This window comes from Ascidiella aspersa, chromosome 2 (genome assembly GCF_963924565.1).
Source record: "Ascidiella aspersa chromosome 2, kaAscAspe10.2, whole genome shotgun sequence".
NCBI classification, from domain to species: domain Eukaryota; kingdom Metazoa; phylum Chordata; class Ascidiacea; order Phlebobranchia; family Ascidiidae; genus Ascidiella; species Ascidiella aspersa.
Genome location: NC_139448.1, coordinates 32,748,357 through 32,767,748, shown reverse-complemented (window position 1 = coordinate 32,767,748; position 19,392 = coordinate 32,748,357). Strand labels below are relative to the sequence as shown.

General features: G+C 41.1%; 1 protein-coding gene across 1 annotated transcript in view; it reads left to right on the top strand.

Annotated features, from left to right (window-relative positions):
* Positions 1–770: 770 nt before the first annotated feature.
* Positions 771–19,392, top strand: part of LOC146164999 (adhesion G protein-coupled receptor L2-like) — a 60,591-nt gene continuing 41,969 nt past the window's right edge. The window contains exons 1-8 of the mRNA XM_083380904.1: positions 771–1,082; positions 4,083–4,192; positions 5,360–5,472; positions 12,025–12,137; positions 15,832–15,980; positions 16,425–16,541; positions 18,194–18,415; positions 18,889–19,291. Of these exons, the coding sequence (XP_083237030.1) occupies positions 992–1,082; positions 4,083–4,192; positions 5,360–5,472; positions 12,025–12,137; positions 15,832–15,980; positions 16,425–16,541; positions 18,194–18,415; positions 18,889–19,291 (1,318 nt within the window). The 5' untranslated portion in view covers positions 771–991. The remainder of the gene's footprint in view (positions 1,083–4,082; positions 4,193–5,359; positions 5,473–12,024; positions 12,138–15,831; positions 15,981–16,424; positions 16,542–18,193; positions 18,416–18,888; positions 19,292–19,392) is intronic.

Below are 19,392 nucleotides of genomic sequence, written 5' to 3'. Positions count from 1 at the left end.
CTATGCCGAACGGTAACTTACTTATTGGAGATTTAAGCAAACACGCTGCCTTTATGCACTGGGCTAAGCAACTTTTCTCCAAAGCTGGTTCTAATTTTGTAAATGGCGGTTGGTGGTTTCGCTTTTTTAGCTTTTATCCAATCGCCGTGTCAGCGTTGCTCGGAGCGAAAATGTATACGAGAAGGTCCCGGGACATTTTATTGGCTTTGCTGAAAGCTAATCAATATTGATCTGTCCGCGCAAGTTAACCATCGCTCTCGCATCCCGACTGAATTCGAAATGGCCTTTAGGGCACTCCGTTAGCTATAACGGTCCCGGGCTTGTAAAATAAATGCAGTAAATTGCAGTTGAAATTTTTCAGTTTTATACACGCAGGCATTTTGGTAAGTTTGCCATATGTAAAATAGTCCACCTAAAAACAGTTGTATTTGCAATTTTGGCCACTCTACAGTGACTGTTTTTTAATTAGCATAATTTTAATTAAGTATAGGTCAAATCAGAATTTTCTTTCGAATAACAGAATCTGCCTGAATCCGAATGGTGAAAAACAAACTATTCTGGTTGCACACCAATCATAAAGATTAAACTAAGTGCATAACTAAGCAAACCGAAAATCAGTTTGTTTGGATATTAAATGATAAATACATTACGCCCCTAAAAGCATCTTCAGTATCAATGTTCGGCATCAAATTGTACAAGGATTCTGGAAATCATTTCCAAAATAGTCAAAAAAAGCCAATTTTTTGCATGTTTTTCAGGAGATAGGAACTTTATAACGATCGCGACTTTTAGAAAAGCGGTTTTAAAGAATGTGGGGCCATTAAGTGACCGCAGCAATATCCTCAGCAACATAACAGCAATAAGACCGAAGAAAAAGACACCGCGAATTTGGCGTGCCATCTGAAAAGCAACCACGCCTGGATTAAAACGCAAGAGAAAATAAAAACAAGAAGACAAAAAAAGGAGCGGATCGGCTTCGAAAAAACACACGATGACGAAGTCCCGCATACGCTGGGGTTCTTCTGTTTTCACCCCGACCCTAACCCTCACCCTCACTCTGCTTGTGATCAACACGGCCGACGGTAAGGCTCTTCAGCACCCCAGAACGGACCCCCATGTTCGTTGGCGCACGGGGCTAGTTTTTCCAGTAGACCAGCTCGCGCCATGAATAATGCATGGCGAGATTGGAGTAATGTGGTGCGCGCACGGCTGCGGCGCCACCATAAAAACTAATTTCGCCCTTAATTGGGTCAAATAAAGATCCGCGCCTATTGATTTTAATTAGGAAGGCCTCGGCTATTTGTCGAGAAGGTGTAGCGTCAGCGCCCGAGAGCCCAATTTGCCATTTAGGTCGGGTCGGTCGAATTAGCTGCGAAATGCTGAACATCCTAAGAACGAAGCCTTTTGTGCCTTTATACGTACGTGTGATACTAAAAGAAGCTCTTCTGATACTTATTTATTTTATCCGACGATTTTGGCTAATACAGTATGTCTTCATCAGGGAATAAATCAACAATGCAACGAAATGCAAGTGGTTTTGTTGTATTTACTGGTGACGACATCCGGTATTGTATAGGTAGCCGAACATAGGATAAAATTAATATGTGACTGGTAGCAGCAGCATATTTACTTGTGATGTACTTTTTGTCGTCCTGACCAACGAGATTGGCACAAATATCACTAAACTATGTATACCGGGTGCCCTCAGCTTGCAAGTTTACCAAATGGCTTTTAAACAAGTCTTGAGACCCCACTTAATTCACGAAAACTTCTTGCAACCCTTTAGGTTTGGCTATTCAAGACGAAATTTGTCGCAGTTATGTGGGTTATGAGGTAAATGGTTCCTAAACTTCACCTATCGAATGTCTGTACAATATTTACAGATGCAGAAATTTGTGTGTGCATTTTCCACGTGGACCCATTCGCGCGGAAGCCCTGGTTCACTTTATCCAAGGATTTCTAGGGATCCGCGACGCTCTTGACAAATTATATTCGGCCGCGATTTGTCATATTTTACCCTTCAGCGGTGAGGGCTTTATCGTTCGTTTGGAAGAAAAATTCGCTGTGATCAGCCATTGCGGTGTCTTTTTGCGATCCGGGCACGTTCCTACACTTTAAACTTGACTCTAGGCCTTTTACGGTTCGCGGCCACCGTTTTGACAAATAGCCTCGTGCTGTTTGCATTAGAATAGGCGAAGGCCGGCAAGCATAAGGCTCTTGCAAAACGCTGGTTTCAACTTTTGATCCCGTTGTTCGCCGATTTTGTTCTGGACGAAATGACGCGGGCAAAGCGCTATTGACATAATCTCACCCGGAATCGCTTAGACCAGAGTTGGACAACTATAGATAATAATTCTAGTTTTCTCTTTGAATCCGAGCAAAATGCGGCTAATTGTAGTTTTAACCTAATTTGTGAATTGTATTGCTTCTGTAATTCTATAGTTCTAGTGTTTTTCGGATTTATCAAAAGTGCTAATTTGTCCAACGGCATTTTTAGTGATTAAAGGCAAATTCTAGTTTAAATTTTGTTTTTAAAAATTGGTGATTCTAATTTTAGTCTAATGTGAGAAAATAAAATCATCTAATTCTAATTTTAATCCAATTAAAAAAAAAGCCAAAATAAATTTAGTTGTCAACGTTTGCTTAAAACACTGAAGCGCTCATATGTAGCCGCCACGCCCGGCTTCGGCAAATAGCCTTATCCGAAGCGGCCCATCAATCGAAGCCGTGTATATGTCGCTGTATGTTTGCTTTCGAAGCGCTCGCTAATGGCAATCGCTATATAAAAATCGACCTGTACGCAACTTATGGGCGCTGGTTAGGATTAACGAAAAGTTGATCAGTTATCCGGATACGTTTTATCGTACACGGCGGACGCAAGGATCAGACACGGAACCGCGTGTTTCGGGCAACATGTGTAGTGTGTACCCACCCCCTCCTGCTAGTTATAGCGCCTCCGGACGTTTCAAAACGCGACTTCCAGCACTTCTAACCGTCCCGGGCATGTTCGCAAACAGCAGCCCGCCGGTCACTTGTTGTAACGGCTGCTTTTCGGTCACCGGCTAATCCCGACAATTGCAGATTAGGCCGCAGTTCCACCATCTGCACAGCACCCTACAGGGCCAAAACGTACCGAAACCCCCCTGAAAAAATATCGGCACCGACAATGCCCGTACGTTGACATTAATTATGCATGTGCCCGGCCGGACCGCTACATATTGAGTTCTGTCAAAGGCCACCACTAAATCTGCGATGCCGTAACGACACAGCGCTCGATAATAATGCGCCGTGCTGAATAACGACCCGCTCATGCATACACATATATATATGGTACACTTCCCGCTTTGTGGACAGCCTTTTGGGACCCCCTGCCGCCCTAACGAGCCTTTATCCGTCGGAATTCGACCGACCCAGCCATCGGGAAATGAATAAAACATCGTTTTCATAGATTCGTCGGAGGATTTGAACGTAATCCGTTTTGTGACAATGCGGATGGTTTGGTGGAACATGTGGGGATAAATTAAAACAGTTTTAAGAGCATAATGACTAAAGGCTGTAGTTAGACATGGAATAAACATCAAAGCCTATACAAAATAAAAAACACCTGTCTTTTTTAATTTAACCGCCTTTATCAAAGCAACATGTAACTAATACATTTTGCGATAACTTACCGCAAGTGGAACTTGCCAAAAATTAACCACAATTCGTAAAGAGGTTCTAGTTTTGCCAAGAGTTACCATTACGTGATTTGCCGTTGAGACTGTTTCTACACTTTGCTGTACAAGAAATCGACATATTTGAAAATAATTTAAAAATGTCAGGGCTGGGCACACTTATCACGCTATCAAAACCTGTCTACCATTTTCAACCACAAATCTCGTCCAGTTTTATGTTTTCAAGCCAAAACGAGGCAGTCGAAATTAGACCGTATCCAGCAAACCGCCATTAAATCCAATAATCCCAATAAAGTCAGCAATCGGAGATCGCCTTTCGTAAGCCTCACCGCTAACCTTATAAACAGCACTCCCAAGTCCCAAGAACAAGACTATGACAGTAAATTTAACCTTTTCTTGTTTTCGCAGCTCGACTGAATTTCGGCCTCGGCTCCAAACTTCGCTTTCCAATTCCGAGCGAGCTGGCGTGCGAGAATTACCCGATCGTACTGCGCTGCCCCGGAACGGACGTTATCGAGGTATTTTCTTATGAAAAACTGATTTTTGGCTGTCTTTTACGTACTGTTTTTTTTCATGCATGTAAAAGAATGGGACCGAAAAATTTTGATTAGAAAAAAATGAGGCGTATATCCAAATATTATTGGTCAAATGAAATTGTTAGGCTACATTAGAATCTGAGCACATTTTTTGGACATGCTTGTAGCATCAGGTATTGGCTTATATTTCAGAGAACAACAAAAATTCGGTGAAGTAAAACAGTTACAAAGGGCCCAAAACAAACTCCCTAAAATTCTTTACGAGTTTGGGTTTAGAGTTGTTTCGTTGACTGTACTTTCCCTAACTGGAACTTGGCGGCAACCAACCCCCCCCCTCCCCCCGCATTGTAAGTTAAATCAATCACTTTGGCAATTTGCCAAGAGAGAGGCATTAAATCCGCCCTGACATAATCACTCATTTTCGCCGGTTGCCCCTCTGATTATTTTCTTCTTTCTACTTTCCTTGGTTGCTGCTTTGTACATCGCTCATTCGTTGCTTTGGATTTTACATGCGACGGAGACACCTACAACGCCTCAGGCCCGACGCCTTCCATCATTGCTAATTGGATTTAATTGCTCGACGTTTACGACGCTAGGCATGAGCGCTTGTAAAGTTGTACTCAAACCACGTCCGGCTGCGACTTGCTTTCACGTGACGGCTTCGAAAAGCGTTGGGTTCACAGTCTTTTCGCCCTTTCTAACCTCCTGGCCAGTTTAAAATTACCGCTATGAGGCTGCAAGCGACAGTTTTTTGGCTGTAAAACTTATAAGACAATTTGAATAGCCACTTATTTGCATAGTCACTTTTTTGTATAGTGGCTTATTTCAATAGCCACCTATTTGCATAACCGAGGCGAGAAGAGTTAACCTTTTTAGCAATTGCTTTGTCTTTGTTCAACTCTATTAATTTTTTCATTGCCGCAAAAGCAACCAGGTCCTATTTCTTCACTTCCGTTTGCAATCTATGTAACGAAAGCGGAAAAAAGGCACAAAAACGGGCTAAAATAAGATAAACTGTTTTTTTTGTCATATTAGCAGTGATAGTTTGGATAGTTTGAACCCGTAAGTTCAGCCAACTTCTCAGTTCCAAACCTTCAGTATTTCGTCTGACCTTGACTCAAACATAACGGCGTCTGTTCGCATTTTCAGGTTATGGCCGCCGAATACGGGCGCCAGAATACGGAAACATGTGCCACAAGCGCGGACAAGATGCGCAACATCCACTGCTACATGCCAGAAGCGCTGGGGATCATGCAGGAAAAGTAAGTAATTCCATGTTGATATAAGGCAGTGTTTCTCCATCTCATTTCGCCTTGACCTAAATACAAACTTCGGCGACCCAACTCTTCAGTTAACTGTTTATAAGTGGACAAAAACGCAAGACAAATATAGCACAGGATAAATTACTTCTATTCGATAAGGTTAAGCAATGTCTTCGGATTGCTTTTGCAATTTTCTCAAATTTTCTAGAAGTTTCTCTCAGAACCTATCGCAGCAAATTTGACCATAAAATCATTCCAAACAAACTCAAACGGCGACCCAAATTTGGATCGCGTCCATAGATTGTGAAACGCTGGTCTAAGGTGACTATAAGTCCAGTTGCATTAGCCGCCCTAGCTCTCATAATGTTTGATTTCTGCTGTTGATGTTTGCTGTAAGTCATTAAACTTTGGTTTATTGAAAAGGCATGCTGGCCGTTATTGATATCAGTCTTTAGCTCTTACAGCCAGTGTTATTGCCATTTAAAAGAGGGCTAAAAAAGGACCAGTCTTTAGCTCTTACAGCCAGTGTTATTGCCATTTAAAAGAGGGCTAAAAAAGGACTCCATGGTTTTACTAAACGGGTGCAACAAACGTAGTTCATTCAACACATATCGCCTTCAGATTTTAAGTGAACGATAAAAAACGCCATTGATGTGCGTTGATTGCCGCAACCGAAAACGGCTTTTCGCGATGTCCTTTAAAAGCGCCCAGTTGCCATACGGGTGTGGCCAAGTTCTTTCTCCCATGCTTCTAATACACGGCTTAGGCAAGTAAGTTGAGATCCGCGCGCGTATCAAATGGGTAGGGATTCGGGACCAGATAGCATTATGCAGTTTGGTGGTTCTGTTTTGGCTGTACACAGGATAGCCTCTATCGCCCAGCGCGATCGCCAAGCTATTTCGGCTCGCCTGTAACCCAAACTCTCATGGCGATCATGTATTGGATAGCGATTAAATCAGCTTTGTGTCGGCCGTTTTTTTATCGAAAAATAGACAAGGTTTCTCCGTTTTGGATCTGCTTCTGTGCCTGTTTTACCACTGCTTTGAAACGTTTTTTGTCGTTTGCTCGACGAGTTGCGTTACCTCGTCTGACACTTTCTGTTTTGATATCATTTTAAAACCCTTTAATTTATTTTACGGCGTCTTTTAGAACGCAAAGATTCCTCGCTGTAGCCGCGTTTTTGTAAATTTCAAAATCCCTGGGTACTTTTAGATGCACCAATCGCTCTTTTAAGACACATTTTAGCTTTTTGTCCGTTCGACTAAAAACAAACATGTACCAGGCTCATTTTTAGCCATGCCTGTATGCCCTTTCCACCACTTAGACTGTTTTTACATGAAATGGCCATATTCCAACCCTTTGTATACCTCTTCCGATATCAAAACCGTTACCTCTCCGCCTAAAACGCTTTACAGTTGTAAAAAGTGTCATTTCAAGCGATCTAACCAATGAACTATAGACATTATAGCCTTGTTTAAGGCGATGATGTAAACCGACCAGTCAGAACTCTCATTTCGGGCCCATAGCCTCAGCCGTGTTCTGTTTGTAGCCAGGGATTGTCGCTCGTGTTTTCGGCCCAAGCAGGGAAATGGCCGCTCGCCGCCAAAACGTGTCCACCTGAAATCCACCCGCTGACAAGTTGTTTATCAGATGTGATCGATCCGTTTATTGTGATCCTCTAGGCCAATTTTTTGGTTGTTGATGTGTGTGTGTGTCAAGGCTAAACATAACCGCCCGTACATCAGACATGCGCCCTTTTTTCGGCGATGTATTTTCGGGGAAATATAGCCACACACACACACCACACGCACGCATGCTATAATTAAATGAGCTGTTCAGCCAAGCCTCGGTATTTGGGTAGAGTGTGCCATGCGGTAAAAATTAAGTATGCCGCGTTAGGTAATTTTGGTCTCTGAACTGTAAAGACGAAAATTTTAGGACTGTTTTGCACAGCGCTATAAGCTCTGGTTTTCAGGCACGTGAAAAATACGCGAATTTTACAACTTTTAAAATCTTGACTTTTTCCCTTGTGCGTATTTTTTGTTTTTTCATTATTCCAAAAATAGTTTTCTTTAACAGCGTGTAATAATGTCCTCCAAACTAGCCATTTACCAAGTGACAAATAAGCCCAACATTGTAATATTTGTAGTGTGTATTTTGCCCCAATGTCAGATGCCCACATCGACATTTTGAAGCGTTCATTTTGTTCCCATTTTCTTTCAATTTCCCAAAATCCCAACAATTCGCTCGTTAACAAACACCGCAACCTTTCGCGACCTTGACGCCGTGACCCGTTAATCCGCGGCGGCGGAGGGCCAACGAAACCAAAGCGGCACAGCAGCAGCAGAAGCAACAGATCTCTCGGCTTGGTACACTGCTGTGAGGCTTGCTACACGCCCGACCAAGCTTGTAATAAATCCCCGCTGAGCGCGATACGAGATGAGTGCTGCGATTTGGGGCAGAGATACGATAAGCCGTCTGCTCGCTCTGGGCCGCCGTTGCTGCTGCTGTTATTCGGGTCTTTAAGTTTTTAAGACGGTCGTTTTCTTTTTTGTGTGCGTGTTGCGTCGCTATGCTAATGCAATCCGGCCGTCCCGGTTTTTATATGGGCCGACAATTTATTTTCCGGACATATCTTATTTTTGTCGCTATTCGTTTTTGGTTTGCTTTGGAATGTTTTAGAGTTGACCGATTTATTTTCCGCAGCTTTATAGCCAAAATATGCATCGTACAATTTACAAAATTTCAGACATGACTTAGATTGGTATGGAGTTGCGAATATTAGGTTTATGAGCCTGTACCCCTATGGTTTTTTTTTAGTTCTTTATGGCTATCTAATCCTATCTAGTTTGTTTCTACTGAAACTATATATCCGTCGTTCAAGACGATCCAAGGCTTTTTGAGCCTTTGTTTTTTCTCCCAAATTTTCGGTTAAGCCGTAATCGGTTAGGAACGACGTTTGACTGACACTTATGTAAAGCGACTCTTTGTAAACATCCGGGATTGCCTGCCTTTGCAGGGTAATTTGATGCTCCGTTACCGAAAACAGCAACCAGTAAAACATACCACATAGCTGCCGTTATTTTACATTTAATACAAATCATTAATGGTTTACTTTAACATAACAAAGTTTCGAAATAGGGCATTTCGTCTTGCATTTCAATTAATAGCCAAATTGCACTTAATGCAAATAGAGGCTGGTAACCCAAACAGTAGCTGTTTGCTGTTAACTGGATTTGTAAACAACATTTGTTTGGGCGGTTTTATGTAAATTTCCTTGGTCTTAATTAACACCTCCTCACATACTTTTGTCATTTAATAAGTTACTTCAAAATACTAAATCAGGAAATCAGGTGGCACTGTTCAACGATGAATTGTTTTTTTAATGTCGACAAGCTTTTGCACAACCGTCTTCATTATATCACGTTATTATGTCACATTGAAACAAAGAACAATTCAACCTGTTTTCCAGATTTCGACTTGGAAAAATGAAAGATTCAAAATACGGAAACTGTTTAAGTAAAACTTGCATAAAAGTGTCTAGTTCTCAAAAAGCCTTCAAAAAAAGTCCTCCTTCTTGAAAACATGGCCTATTTTAAAATGCCCTTCCCCAAACGTGTATATTGCGTTCCTAGGATCCGTTCACGCGCGTCGATGCAAAACTGATTAAACTCTTCGGTCACGTGACGCTTGGACGCGCCGTCACTCGGCAATTTAATTGGCGCGCAACGAAGCGTAACCGGAACTGTCCCCACTTTAATTAATTTTACTTGGTGCAGCCAGATGTAAAGTTTTGACACTCTCGCCTTTTAAAGTTCACCGGAAAATGTGCCGCGCTTTCTAGTTGGCTGCATTTCGTGTGACGCTCTTTTTTAAGAATTTAAAATTAGTGTTTTAAGAATTTAAAATTATGCAGCACAAGGTAAATGTTATTAAAAAAAACAAAACATAACTTTAGAGTTGCTTAATGGCGAGTGATGCAAATAATGTTGGCCTGTTTTTAAAAACGCCTTTAGCACATAATAGGCACATCAAGGATTTATTATTGTATCTAAATACTCAATATCGTGATTATAACACAAAAATGCACATTTAGGATTATTTACTGCATCTAGATACCCAGTTTTCTTAACATAACGAACTTAAAGCAGAAATTTTCAAATTTGAAGCAGTAAAAATCATACTTAAAGCCGTCAAAAAAACCTAAAGCCATAAACTGCAATCAGCACCGTTCCTTACGTGAAGCCCTTAAGTCCTAATTTAAGAACGCAGAAGCCCATGGTTGTTTCTGTTTGCTTTTCGCGTGGCGCCAACCTCGCGGACCGTCCGTGCCTTGGGGCCCTTGCCCCGGATAACAGCCCCAGGGCAAGGGTCCCAAAATGCACCAGACTATGCCCACTCGGCTTGGCAGGAAACCTGTAATTAGCCAGACAATAAAGAACGAGTTATAGTTAAATATTCCAATAGCTTATAGCACGCTGGACTTATGCGATAAAATCGCCCAAATGGCCAAAGTAAACAACCTTGACGTTCCCAAAGTCGCCCAGAAACTCGAGTCCCCAACCTGACAGGGGCCTTCAATTCACACCCCACTTTTTAGCCCCCGTTTATATTCCCCGTTTTTTTCTGCCTAAGCCTGTCGCCCCCTAAGCGGACTTAAGACAACAGAACGGCTCCCCAGGGGTGCACGGGTCAGGGCGCTGATGTCCCATGGGTCAGTGCAAGGGGGTATGCTCGGACATAACCACCCCCTCTCACCCATGGGGGTGAAGTGGGGGCAGGGGGGCATCGCCCGATCAAAACGTACCGCCGAAGTGCGCACGCAAATGGAATATTTCTGAGTGTTTTATTTCGGGACGCAACGTCTGAGTAAAGCTGTTTAACTTTCAACATGAACAGTTAAATTTATTTTTACCCAAAAGTTATTTTGACTTTAAACGGTTATTTTTTTATTTAAAAATTGGAACTTTTAAAGTGAAATGCAATTTTTGCAGTAAAACTGGTGTTGACGCTTTTCTAATACAAGAATAGCAGCCCTAACTTATTTTTAGCTAATTTTTGATACAAAATTTAAATTTACAAATCGCTTCAAAAAAAACGCCTATAAATAATGTTAAATCTTCAAAACCTGTAATCTTGCCCCGTGCGAAGAAATTCCTATCGACAGCGAGCAAAGCCAAAAAAATCCTTTTAAAGACGTTAAGCGCCCATCGATTTGTCGAGAGATATTTCGCCATCCAAAAAAAAAAAAAAAAAAAAAACTAAAAAAACGCCCGACATTCCTGTTTTGGCCGTCGAGCCGTTAGTTCAGTCAGCGTGGCTGCCACAAGAAAGCACCCGTTGACGGCACCTGTTATCGAACGGGGGCGATTTGGGACCCCCTAACCCCCATTTTGGGTAAATTTGTTTGGACGCGCGCCAATTTTCCGCGGGTCCGTTTTGTTTGCGCCCCCACATTAGGTTTCTTTGTGTTCGGTTACCCAGCCAGGCTTTGGACAGTTTAATGTCCCCCCGACCGGCTATTAGGCCTATTGGGGCCCGCTGTTAGTGTCACGTATTGCCACACAGGCGGTTTTCCAAATGCTGGCGTCTGTAACTAACACCGCTGTTTAAGAGATTGGCTTTTCGGCCGTAACGGTCAGCGCAAACAGTGGACACGTTAACCCACTTTTCTTTGTAGAGGCTCGGGTTTTATTGCGAATTAAAATACCTTGATTTTGTGACCTTTTCACCCCCTATAGATCACGCGTCTGCGTTGTAAGAAAATGGCTCGATTTACCCTTGAAATAGACAAATAACACATTTAGTTGGTCGAGATTCATTTCTGTTTAAACGCAACACAACTACTGAGCTTTACAGCAAAATAGGTGTAGCTGTAAAGGTTGTGCTTTGCACTGCATATTACTTCCTTTTTTGTAGAAAAAACTATATTTGTTCATTGTCAGCTACAATAAATACCCTATAAAAGCCAAATTTCGCGTGCGATTCCCGAAAATAGCGTGTAATTTCCCGGCATACAAGTATAGAAAGGTCGTTGCATCTCGCGTCGAAACGCCAATGGGACTGGTGGAAACCGATTTGCCAAGCGCCCGTCAAAACCTCCATAATAGGCTTTTGAATGCAAAACGAGAGGCGCTGATACATCAGTCGGTTTCAATTCGAGTTTAAATCCCACGCAATCCGTCCCCGCGAATTCCACTTGGCATATTCCTTAACCAGGAAAGCGTTTTGTTTGCGAAGTTCAAAGCTCGCACAGGAGGAAACAATAAATTCTTCCTGCCCGCTTTTTTATTTTATTGTCAGTGACTCTTCGTAGGTTAAGTGTTCGATGTTCGCTAGTTAAAATATCGTTGGGTATGACAATGACAGAAGAAGGAGGCCTATTGTATATTACACTATTGTGTTATATCTTATCACGAAAAGTCAAATTAAGTCATAAGTCACCAACATCACTGGAAAATAGACATTACAAGGTTTAGTATAAAACGTTTGACCTATACAAAAAGTTGAACGTAATGTCGATCTGACTGTTTTTTTCTTTCCTCTGTTTAGGTGCAACAACAAGACGACCTGTAAAGTGACGGTTTCCGACCAGCATTTTAACCCCAACCCGTGCCCTGGCACCTACAAGTACCTTCACGTCACCTTCAACTGCGTCAAATACAGTAAGAGTCGATTTGCTGTACTGTGTTTTTTGTGTGTTATCTTAATGTAAATTTTGCCTATGTGATATGTGCGTTGCTTACCCACAAGATTTTCTTTTGCCCGTGTTCTATATGCAACAAAGTAGTGGAGGGTTTCCTTATAGGTTTCATGCACACTCCATTTAGGACTTTTGACGATTTTTTTAGTTTCTTGAATTTCAACAATGTTTTGACAATTTCAACACTTTTTTTGGAAATTGTGTAGAAAGAACTGAAACGATACAATATTTTATTATTATTGCGCTATTAATAACGGAGGTTAAAATTTGCTTATTTTGGCCAGCAACTTTCTTTTTGTGCAATTAATAGACGGCATTCCATAAGGTCTATACATAAATATACTGCTCAAGCCTTTTGTGTGATCGTTAAAGAAGGAAGTTACAAAACCGCATTTTGCGTTTCCAGTCAAACCGGGCTTAATATATACACATCCCTTGTATAAACCAGTGTAGCGAGCCATATTTGACCATGTTTTGCTAACACTGTGACGCATACCCGGGGCTTGTCGCAGCATAATTTACATGACATTCAGCACAACGGAAACTAATTAACGTCCCGCGTCCTCTCAATTGACCGCAAGGGCTCCATAGGCCCTGAGTTCGGGACTTTACGTATAATTGCATCTTCACTGGTGTACCGTTTGCAAAATACGAACCAGAAAAGAGAAAATGCTTACAAATTAAAATTAAGATGTACAAGTGTAACGTTTTCAAGTTAAGGCACAATTCGCTATAGACGAAAAAAGCAATGTTATACTCTCTACTATTCATTCACTATTGTCTAAACAATTTCCATTTCAAGATAGAAGTGGTTGCGTTGTATCCCATTTCATTGCTTAATTAGTTTGGTACGTGTTCAGCACCTATGCCAGCCCAGTGTTGGACGAGTACCGATACCACTTGGTATCGGGGTATTTTGCCCGATCCGAAATTATCGGACATACCAACCCTGAAAAGCGTGTGATGGATAAACAAAATGAGATTTATATGTAAATACATGAAGCATAATACAATACCTTAACTGTCAGAACAATTCAAACATTCAACGCGTGGTTCGCAAGAGACCAGTAGTAAACAATTGCATTGTACAAGTGGAAACAAAAAATGTTACAGAGATTCGCGTCTTTCGGGCGTCGAAAACAGGAACGAGCGTTCGCGCATTTTACGAGCTCGCCAGCCGCACGAATTAAGTGACGGGCTTGGCCGGTTGAGCAAATAAACTTCCAAGGGGACGCCGTGCATTAAGTGCCACCGTGTCGGCCTCGTAAAATTTATTAATTGTGGACTCTGACGCCTGACTTTACGAGCAGGCGCGCCATGGGCCACTCGAGAAAAAATAGCCAGTCTCTTTTATTTTTAGTTTTACAACCGGGGCCGACCACTACGCGACCTTTTCTATGCTCGTTTGTAGGCCGACTCTGAAAAGGGCTGTTTATTAAACGCCCCACCCTTTTACCAACCCTTAGGATCAATTTGCATTCAAAGTCAAAATTCAGAAGCTGGGAGACATGTATTGCCTTCTGTCTATCGTATTGACATTTTTATACCGCTGTCGTACTTTCCGTAGTAGTAGTGGAACGAACGAAAATTGGCGTAACTTTGCAAAAATTTTAAAATTGACCGAGAAAAATGTATAGTTTTGTCTTGCGCACGCAACTAATATGCTAAGCTCAAAAAAGCTCTATTTAAAAAACTGCGCTTTTTTGACCCGTTTACTTCGTATATGTCTTATAGACCAACCTGGCGTAAAAAAGCGACCTCTTTTAACCCTTGGTGGCATTTTTATTCCGCTGTTGTATATTAACGACCGATTCCGACAAAAATTGGTCAGAACAACATATGGAGCCGGCTTCTATAGAACCGGCCCAATAAACTGGCCAGTTTCGTCTTGCGGAAGCGGCTAATAGCGTTCCTAACCGACAATTAGAGCCAGCACTCGAATGCGGGTCGCCAGTATAAGACGTTAGTCGGCAAATTGCCACCTTGGATAACTTTACGAGCCGCTTATTACTTTCTGCAGTTCAACGCTTGTTACGATAAGACGCGTGTAATTTTTGTTTTCCGACGATTTACCCGGCAATCATCGTTGGAAGCAACGCGTGCCCGTAGAAATTTATGATTTTTTTTATATAGGTCAAATTTTATTTCGTACCGTTTTTTGAAATTCTTCTGGCTTCTGTGAAAGATTTAACAATAAATTGGACCTAGATTTAACAATAAATTGGACCCAATGATTATTGCACAGCCAACAATTATAATAGAGTTTTTTCCCTGAGTTTTTGGGTTGTTTAATTGCGTTTTATCAGTCATTGTATATTATAATAATTATTTTTAGACGTATAACCTTTCGAACTTAGGAAACTAGAACAAATAAATCGTTTTACAACTTATCATAAGAAAATTAATGAATTTAATTTTAATTAAAAATAAATTGATAAAAAGGTTGGCAACCTCTATACAATTTGTTAAAGGTGCTGGTTTCAGCGCTAAACCACGTATCATTACATCGTTAAATTAAAATCATTGCCAAAGCGTTTCTCATGAGGTAAATATCACGAATTGCAAAACACCAGAAACCTTTACAGACTGTTTCTAATTTGCCCAACTCTGGTACAACCCCAAGAACCCATTTGTATGCTAATGATGATAGCCGTAAATTTACTTTCCGAATTGTTTAAAATTTATCGCTTTAAAAATTTTTGAGACAAAAATCATTTAATTTTTTTTAATTTACTAAAAAAAACTGATAAAAGGGTACTTAACCTATACAACTGGTGATAGCGTTAAATTGAAATCAACGCCAAAGCGTTTTTAAGGTAAATGTCCTAATATTGCAAAACACCACAAACCTTTACAGACTCTTTCTAATTTGCCCAACTCTGGTAGAACCACCAATGCCCCCTCCCCCTCGTGCTGTAGCCAGTTGTGTTGTGCCGGGATTACAATTGATCTTCCTGTGCAAGTGCAATTAATTAACTCGTTCGTCTTCATTAGTCCGACTGCTTAATTGCCAAAACCTTGTATTACGCCTTCGACATTGATCTGGGCAAATTGTCTTGAACATTGCTCGGCTTTGCTTGAGGCCAAATGCGACATGTCCGCAGCTTTTGTTTTTATAAGCGTTTGATATGAAACCTATTCGGTTCAACTTGTGTGCACCGGTAATTTAATCGTTAATCGTGATAATGTTTAAAGTTTGTAAGTATTATTTTGTAAGATCGCAGCTTACAGAATAATACTTGGCGCGCAATTACGCCGCGGTTTTGTAACCAAATTGCAATGACCTTTCGCTACCTCAGAAGTTTACATAAGATCGTATACGTTTGAACTAAAATAAAAATCTATTTTTTACACTATTTTATTTTCGGAAACAAACTATTAGTTTTACTGGACGATAATTATTATAAAATCACTCCAATTACCGATTTTTAAAAAAAATTGTAATTTGTTGTCAAAAGTAAAGCGTTTTCAATACCGGCTACAACTGAAACCTTTATCAAATCACGCATTTCATCTTAAATTATCGATTAAAATTGAAACACATATTTCATCTGCAAACCCAACATGAACAACCAACCACCCTCTACCAACTATAGTATACAGTGCTATTCTTTATTTAAGTCTGCACAATTTCAAGGTAACTTCTTTTTTTCTAGTGTTCGGTTGTCCTGGGACACTTTCCGGAATCGGTAGCAACGTTAGTCTTTCCACTTCGATGCGACCCCAGGCTGGGTCCTGGTCCAAAGACCCCATCTATAACCCCGGTCACGTGTTCTTCATACCCAGCGATTCTAGGACGATACAGGTCAGTCACGCTTTAGTGGATATTTTTAAATTTTTGGTTTTTTGTCATTGTTTAGTGTTTTCTCTGAAATTTTTTTTTCGTGTTTGTAACACGAATCAGTAGATTACAGTTACGTTTTAAGGATTATGAGGACACATGATTAAGGTAAATTCACGTGTAATTGTGTTTTTTGGTACAAATTAAATATTACGGAGTGAGTTTAGTTTAAAATTTTAATTAGAATCGCAATATAAGATTAGGTTTAATTTTGATTAAAAAACTTAACGATTTTTAACGAACTTTGCTGTAATTACAAAGCGATATTCCCCTTTTTGTAGCGTATTCAATTGTAATCGTTTTTTTTTACTTTAGTTTTCTATTTTGGTGGAGAAAAAAAGCTGATATCTGCAAAGTGTTTGTGTTAAACTCCGTGTTTGTAAGCCAATTTGTTTTCTGACCTTCCAGGAGTACGACAACACCGAACAGTTTTTGCAAGGAGAAGACGCCAGCGTATACGACCTGCCCTTTCGCATTTCGGGAACTAGTTACGTAATCTACGACGGAAACATCTTTTACATAAAGGTGAGCAATTTATATATTCGACCAAAGGTCCCTGCTGTACTATTTTGGTTTGGCATTGTTATTTCTTGGTTGTTACTTGTTAATACTACGAAGTTAAGTCTAAGTAAGTGGAATTTTGATGTCAAAATTACTTGCCATAGTTCTTCGATTTTATTGCAAACATGTAGGTTCTATATACTGTAATGCTTCAATATGTAATTTGTTCACATTTCCTTCTAACTTGATTTGATACGATCTAAGACCTTAGCTGTCAAATATACACGAAAAAGTCAGCTTTTTCTAGGCCTAAATGTGTGTTATGTTTGTTAACACCTTGTCAGAAATGTCTTATTGTCGAGTTGTTCTGAAAGCCTTTCAAGATTAATAGTGTGCAGCAATAAGTGCAGTAATGAAGGCATCACTTTCAGTATAGGTGGTCTTTTCCGAATTCAGGGGCAAGGGCGTTAAACCGCACTTACACTTTGAGCGAACTTTAGTCCTCAACCTTCGACATTTTAAACCCTTTTCAACTTTACGCGGCCACCTAAAACCGACTGTATCTCTTCTTTTCACACCAGCGTTGTAAAAAAATGGTGAAAAGACGTGAAAAAAAACATGTGAAAAAATAAATTCTTTGGCGTATACTAAACAAAGAAAGTTCGCTGCTTTCGAAATTCGCCCACCTGAATATCAACAACCTGCATAAATACGCCGGTGCATTAGCGCACCTCTAGAAAGTGTCTTCGCGTGGTGTGGCCAAACAAAGCACGCAAAATAGCTTTCACGGCCTTGCTAAGTGCCTTTTGGCGACGACGGAGGCCGCCTTACCCCACCACAAGCTATTCCCAAATTCCGCGCGATGACAGGTATTTTGACCTAAGGTCCTGTATTCCTGTGGCTCTTTTGCAAACTAAGCACGTGCAACTTGTTAGGTTTTTAGGGGTTAAACGGCCGGACCCCCTACGCACTTGAACCCACACGAAACCAAGCTATACCTTGCAGCAAATTGCTACCGCGCTGCGAATTATATTTGCTCGTGGTCTATTTCACACGCGCGTGCCTTTTGCGACGTATGAACTGGTCTTGAGAGAATAGCGTTAAAGTGCAACTGCATTTCTCAACAAACTAAAACGTTCAGTCAGTTTTCAGTCTATGTAGTTAGATGTCGAGTATAGTCCCAGTAAAACAAGTCGCGTCACCGGCGTGTTTATTTGGCATTTTCTGGCTTTTTTCGCACTTCAGACGAAGTTCAAGCTGAGCTATGTTTTTTTCACTGATTCTACTGTCGTTTTAGATTTGTAAAACTTCATTGCAACAATTTAACAAATAAAAAAAAAACAGTAATTTGAGAAACAAGAGGTCAAGGGTTAGAGTTTCAGTAACGGGGCCACGAAGATTCTTACAAACAGACCCTATACTGGTTTTGTAATTTAAAACTATCAGTCTTGTCATATAAACAGCACCTAGTTTTGTCATTTTACAGAGTTACTGGCCTTAACATTTTAAAACAGTAACTCGTCTAGTCATTTAAAAAAGAACCTTGTCTTGTCATATCAAAATAATAACTTATTTTGTTCCTACATGCTTCCAAGTCAAAACTTTGATTTCAGACATTCCCAATACCGCTACTTAAACCCCAAGCCACCCTAAACATTCTCATTTATCCTACACAGGCTAACAGCCGCCACATCGTCAAGTACAGCATGCTGGCCCGTCTCCGGATCCGCGAAGGTGCTGTCCCGGGCTTTGCACACCAGCCCGGTTCCTCAATGCACGGCAGCATGGCGCAAATCAAGTTGGAAGCCGACGAACAGGGACTGTGGGCAGTTTACGGCGAGAATGGCGGAGGGTTGATTGAGATTGCAAAGTTCAATAAGGACACGCTTTCTATTGAGGTTTGTTTGTTGGTTCAACGGTTTAATTTTAATTTTTTTAGTTAACGTATTTTTTTTGAGATTGTATTTTGTGGAATTGCGTATCAGTGAGAAAAATCATTAAACTGACATAACATTGTTTAAGTTTATGTAGCTTTGGGTGACATTAGGCAACCAGTATTTCAAGTTTGGTAAAACATAGCAACATTTATCTATAGGTCTGGTTGAAACAGGGCAATACTGCTTTAAAATCAGCATAGGTTTACAAATCGGACAAAACTACCCAAAAATAGGGTAAAAAAATCTTTGAAATAAAGCCAATGTTGTTACACATAAAGCAAAACCTATTGCAAAAGTCCTACAGTATATGGTCACCTAGAAGTAGGATATTTCATCAATAAGAAAAGCGAAAAAGGAACAGCAATCAGAGAAACAAAAACCCACTTACCCAACACACACGAAAATCTTCAATTCTTTACCCTCTTCATTTCCAGAAAACTTGGACGACAAGCTTCAAGCAGAACTCTGCAATGCACACATTTCTAATCTGCGGCGTCCTATACGTGGTCGGCCACCAGAGCGGCAACGTCGACTACACTTACAACACGAACGTGGCCGAGAGACAGGGGCACCACGTCACCATCGGTTTCGACCGGAACCGAGCCCTCTCCCCCTCGGACCCGGTCGGGCTCCGCGCTGGGGATTCCCCGGCGCCGCCCAAGCGCCGTTTCGCGCCCCTGGCGGCCGGCCTGTTAGCCCGGGGCCGGTCCTTCCGCGCCTACAACTTGACCTCACTGAAGTACAACCCTAGGGAACAGCTGTTGTATGCTTGGGACGCTACCGGGAGCAACGCGGTCTACTATAAGCTGCACTTTCGCCTGCCTATGCCGGAAGACGGTGAGCTTTGAATAATTTTAGCTGGTTTTATATGTCAGGGGAGTAATGCTGCTCTTATTAACTTCGTGGAGTTTTTATGGACAAAAATTGTGGCAAACGCT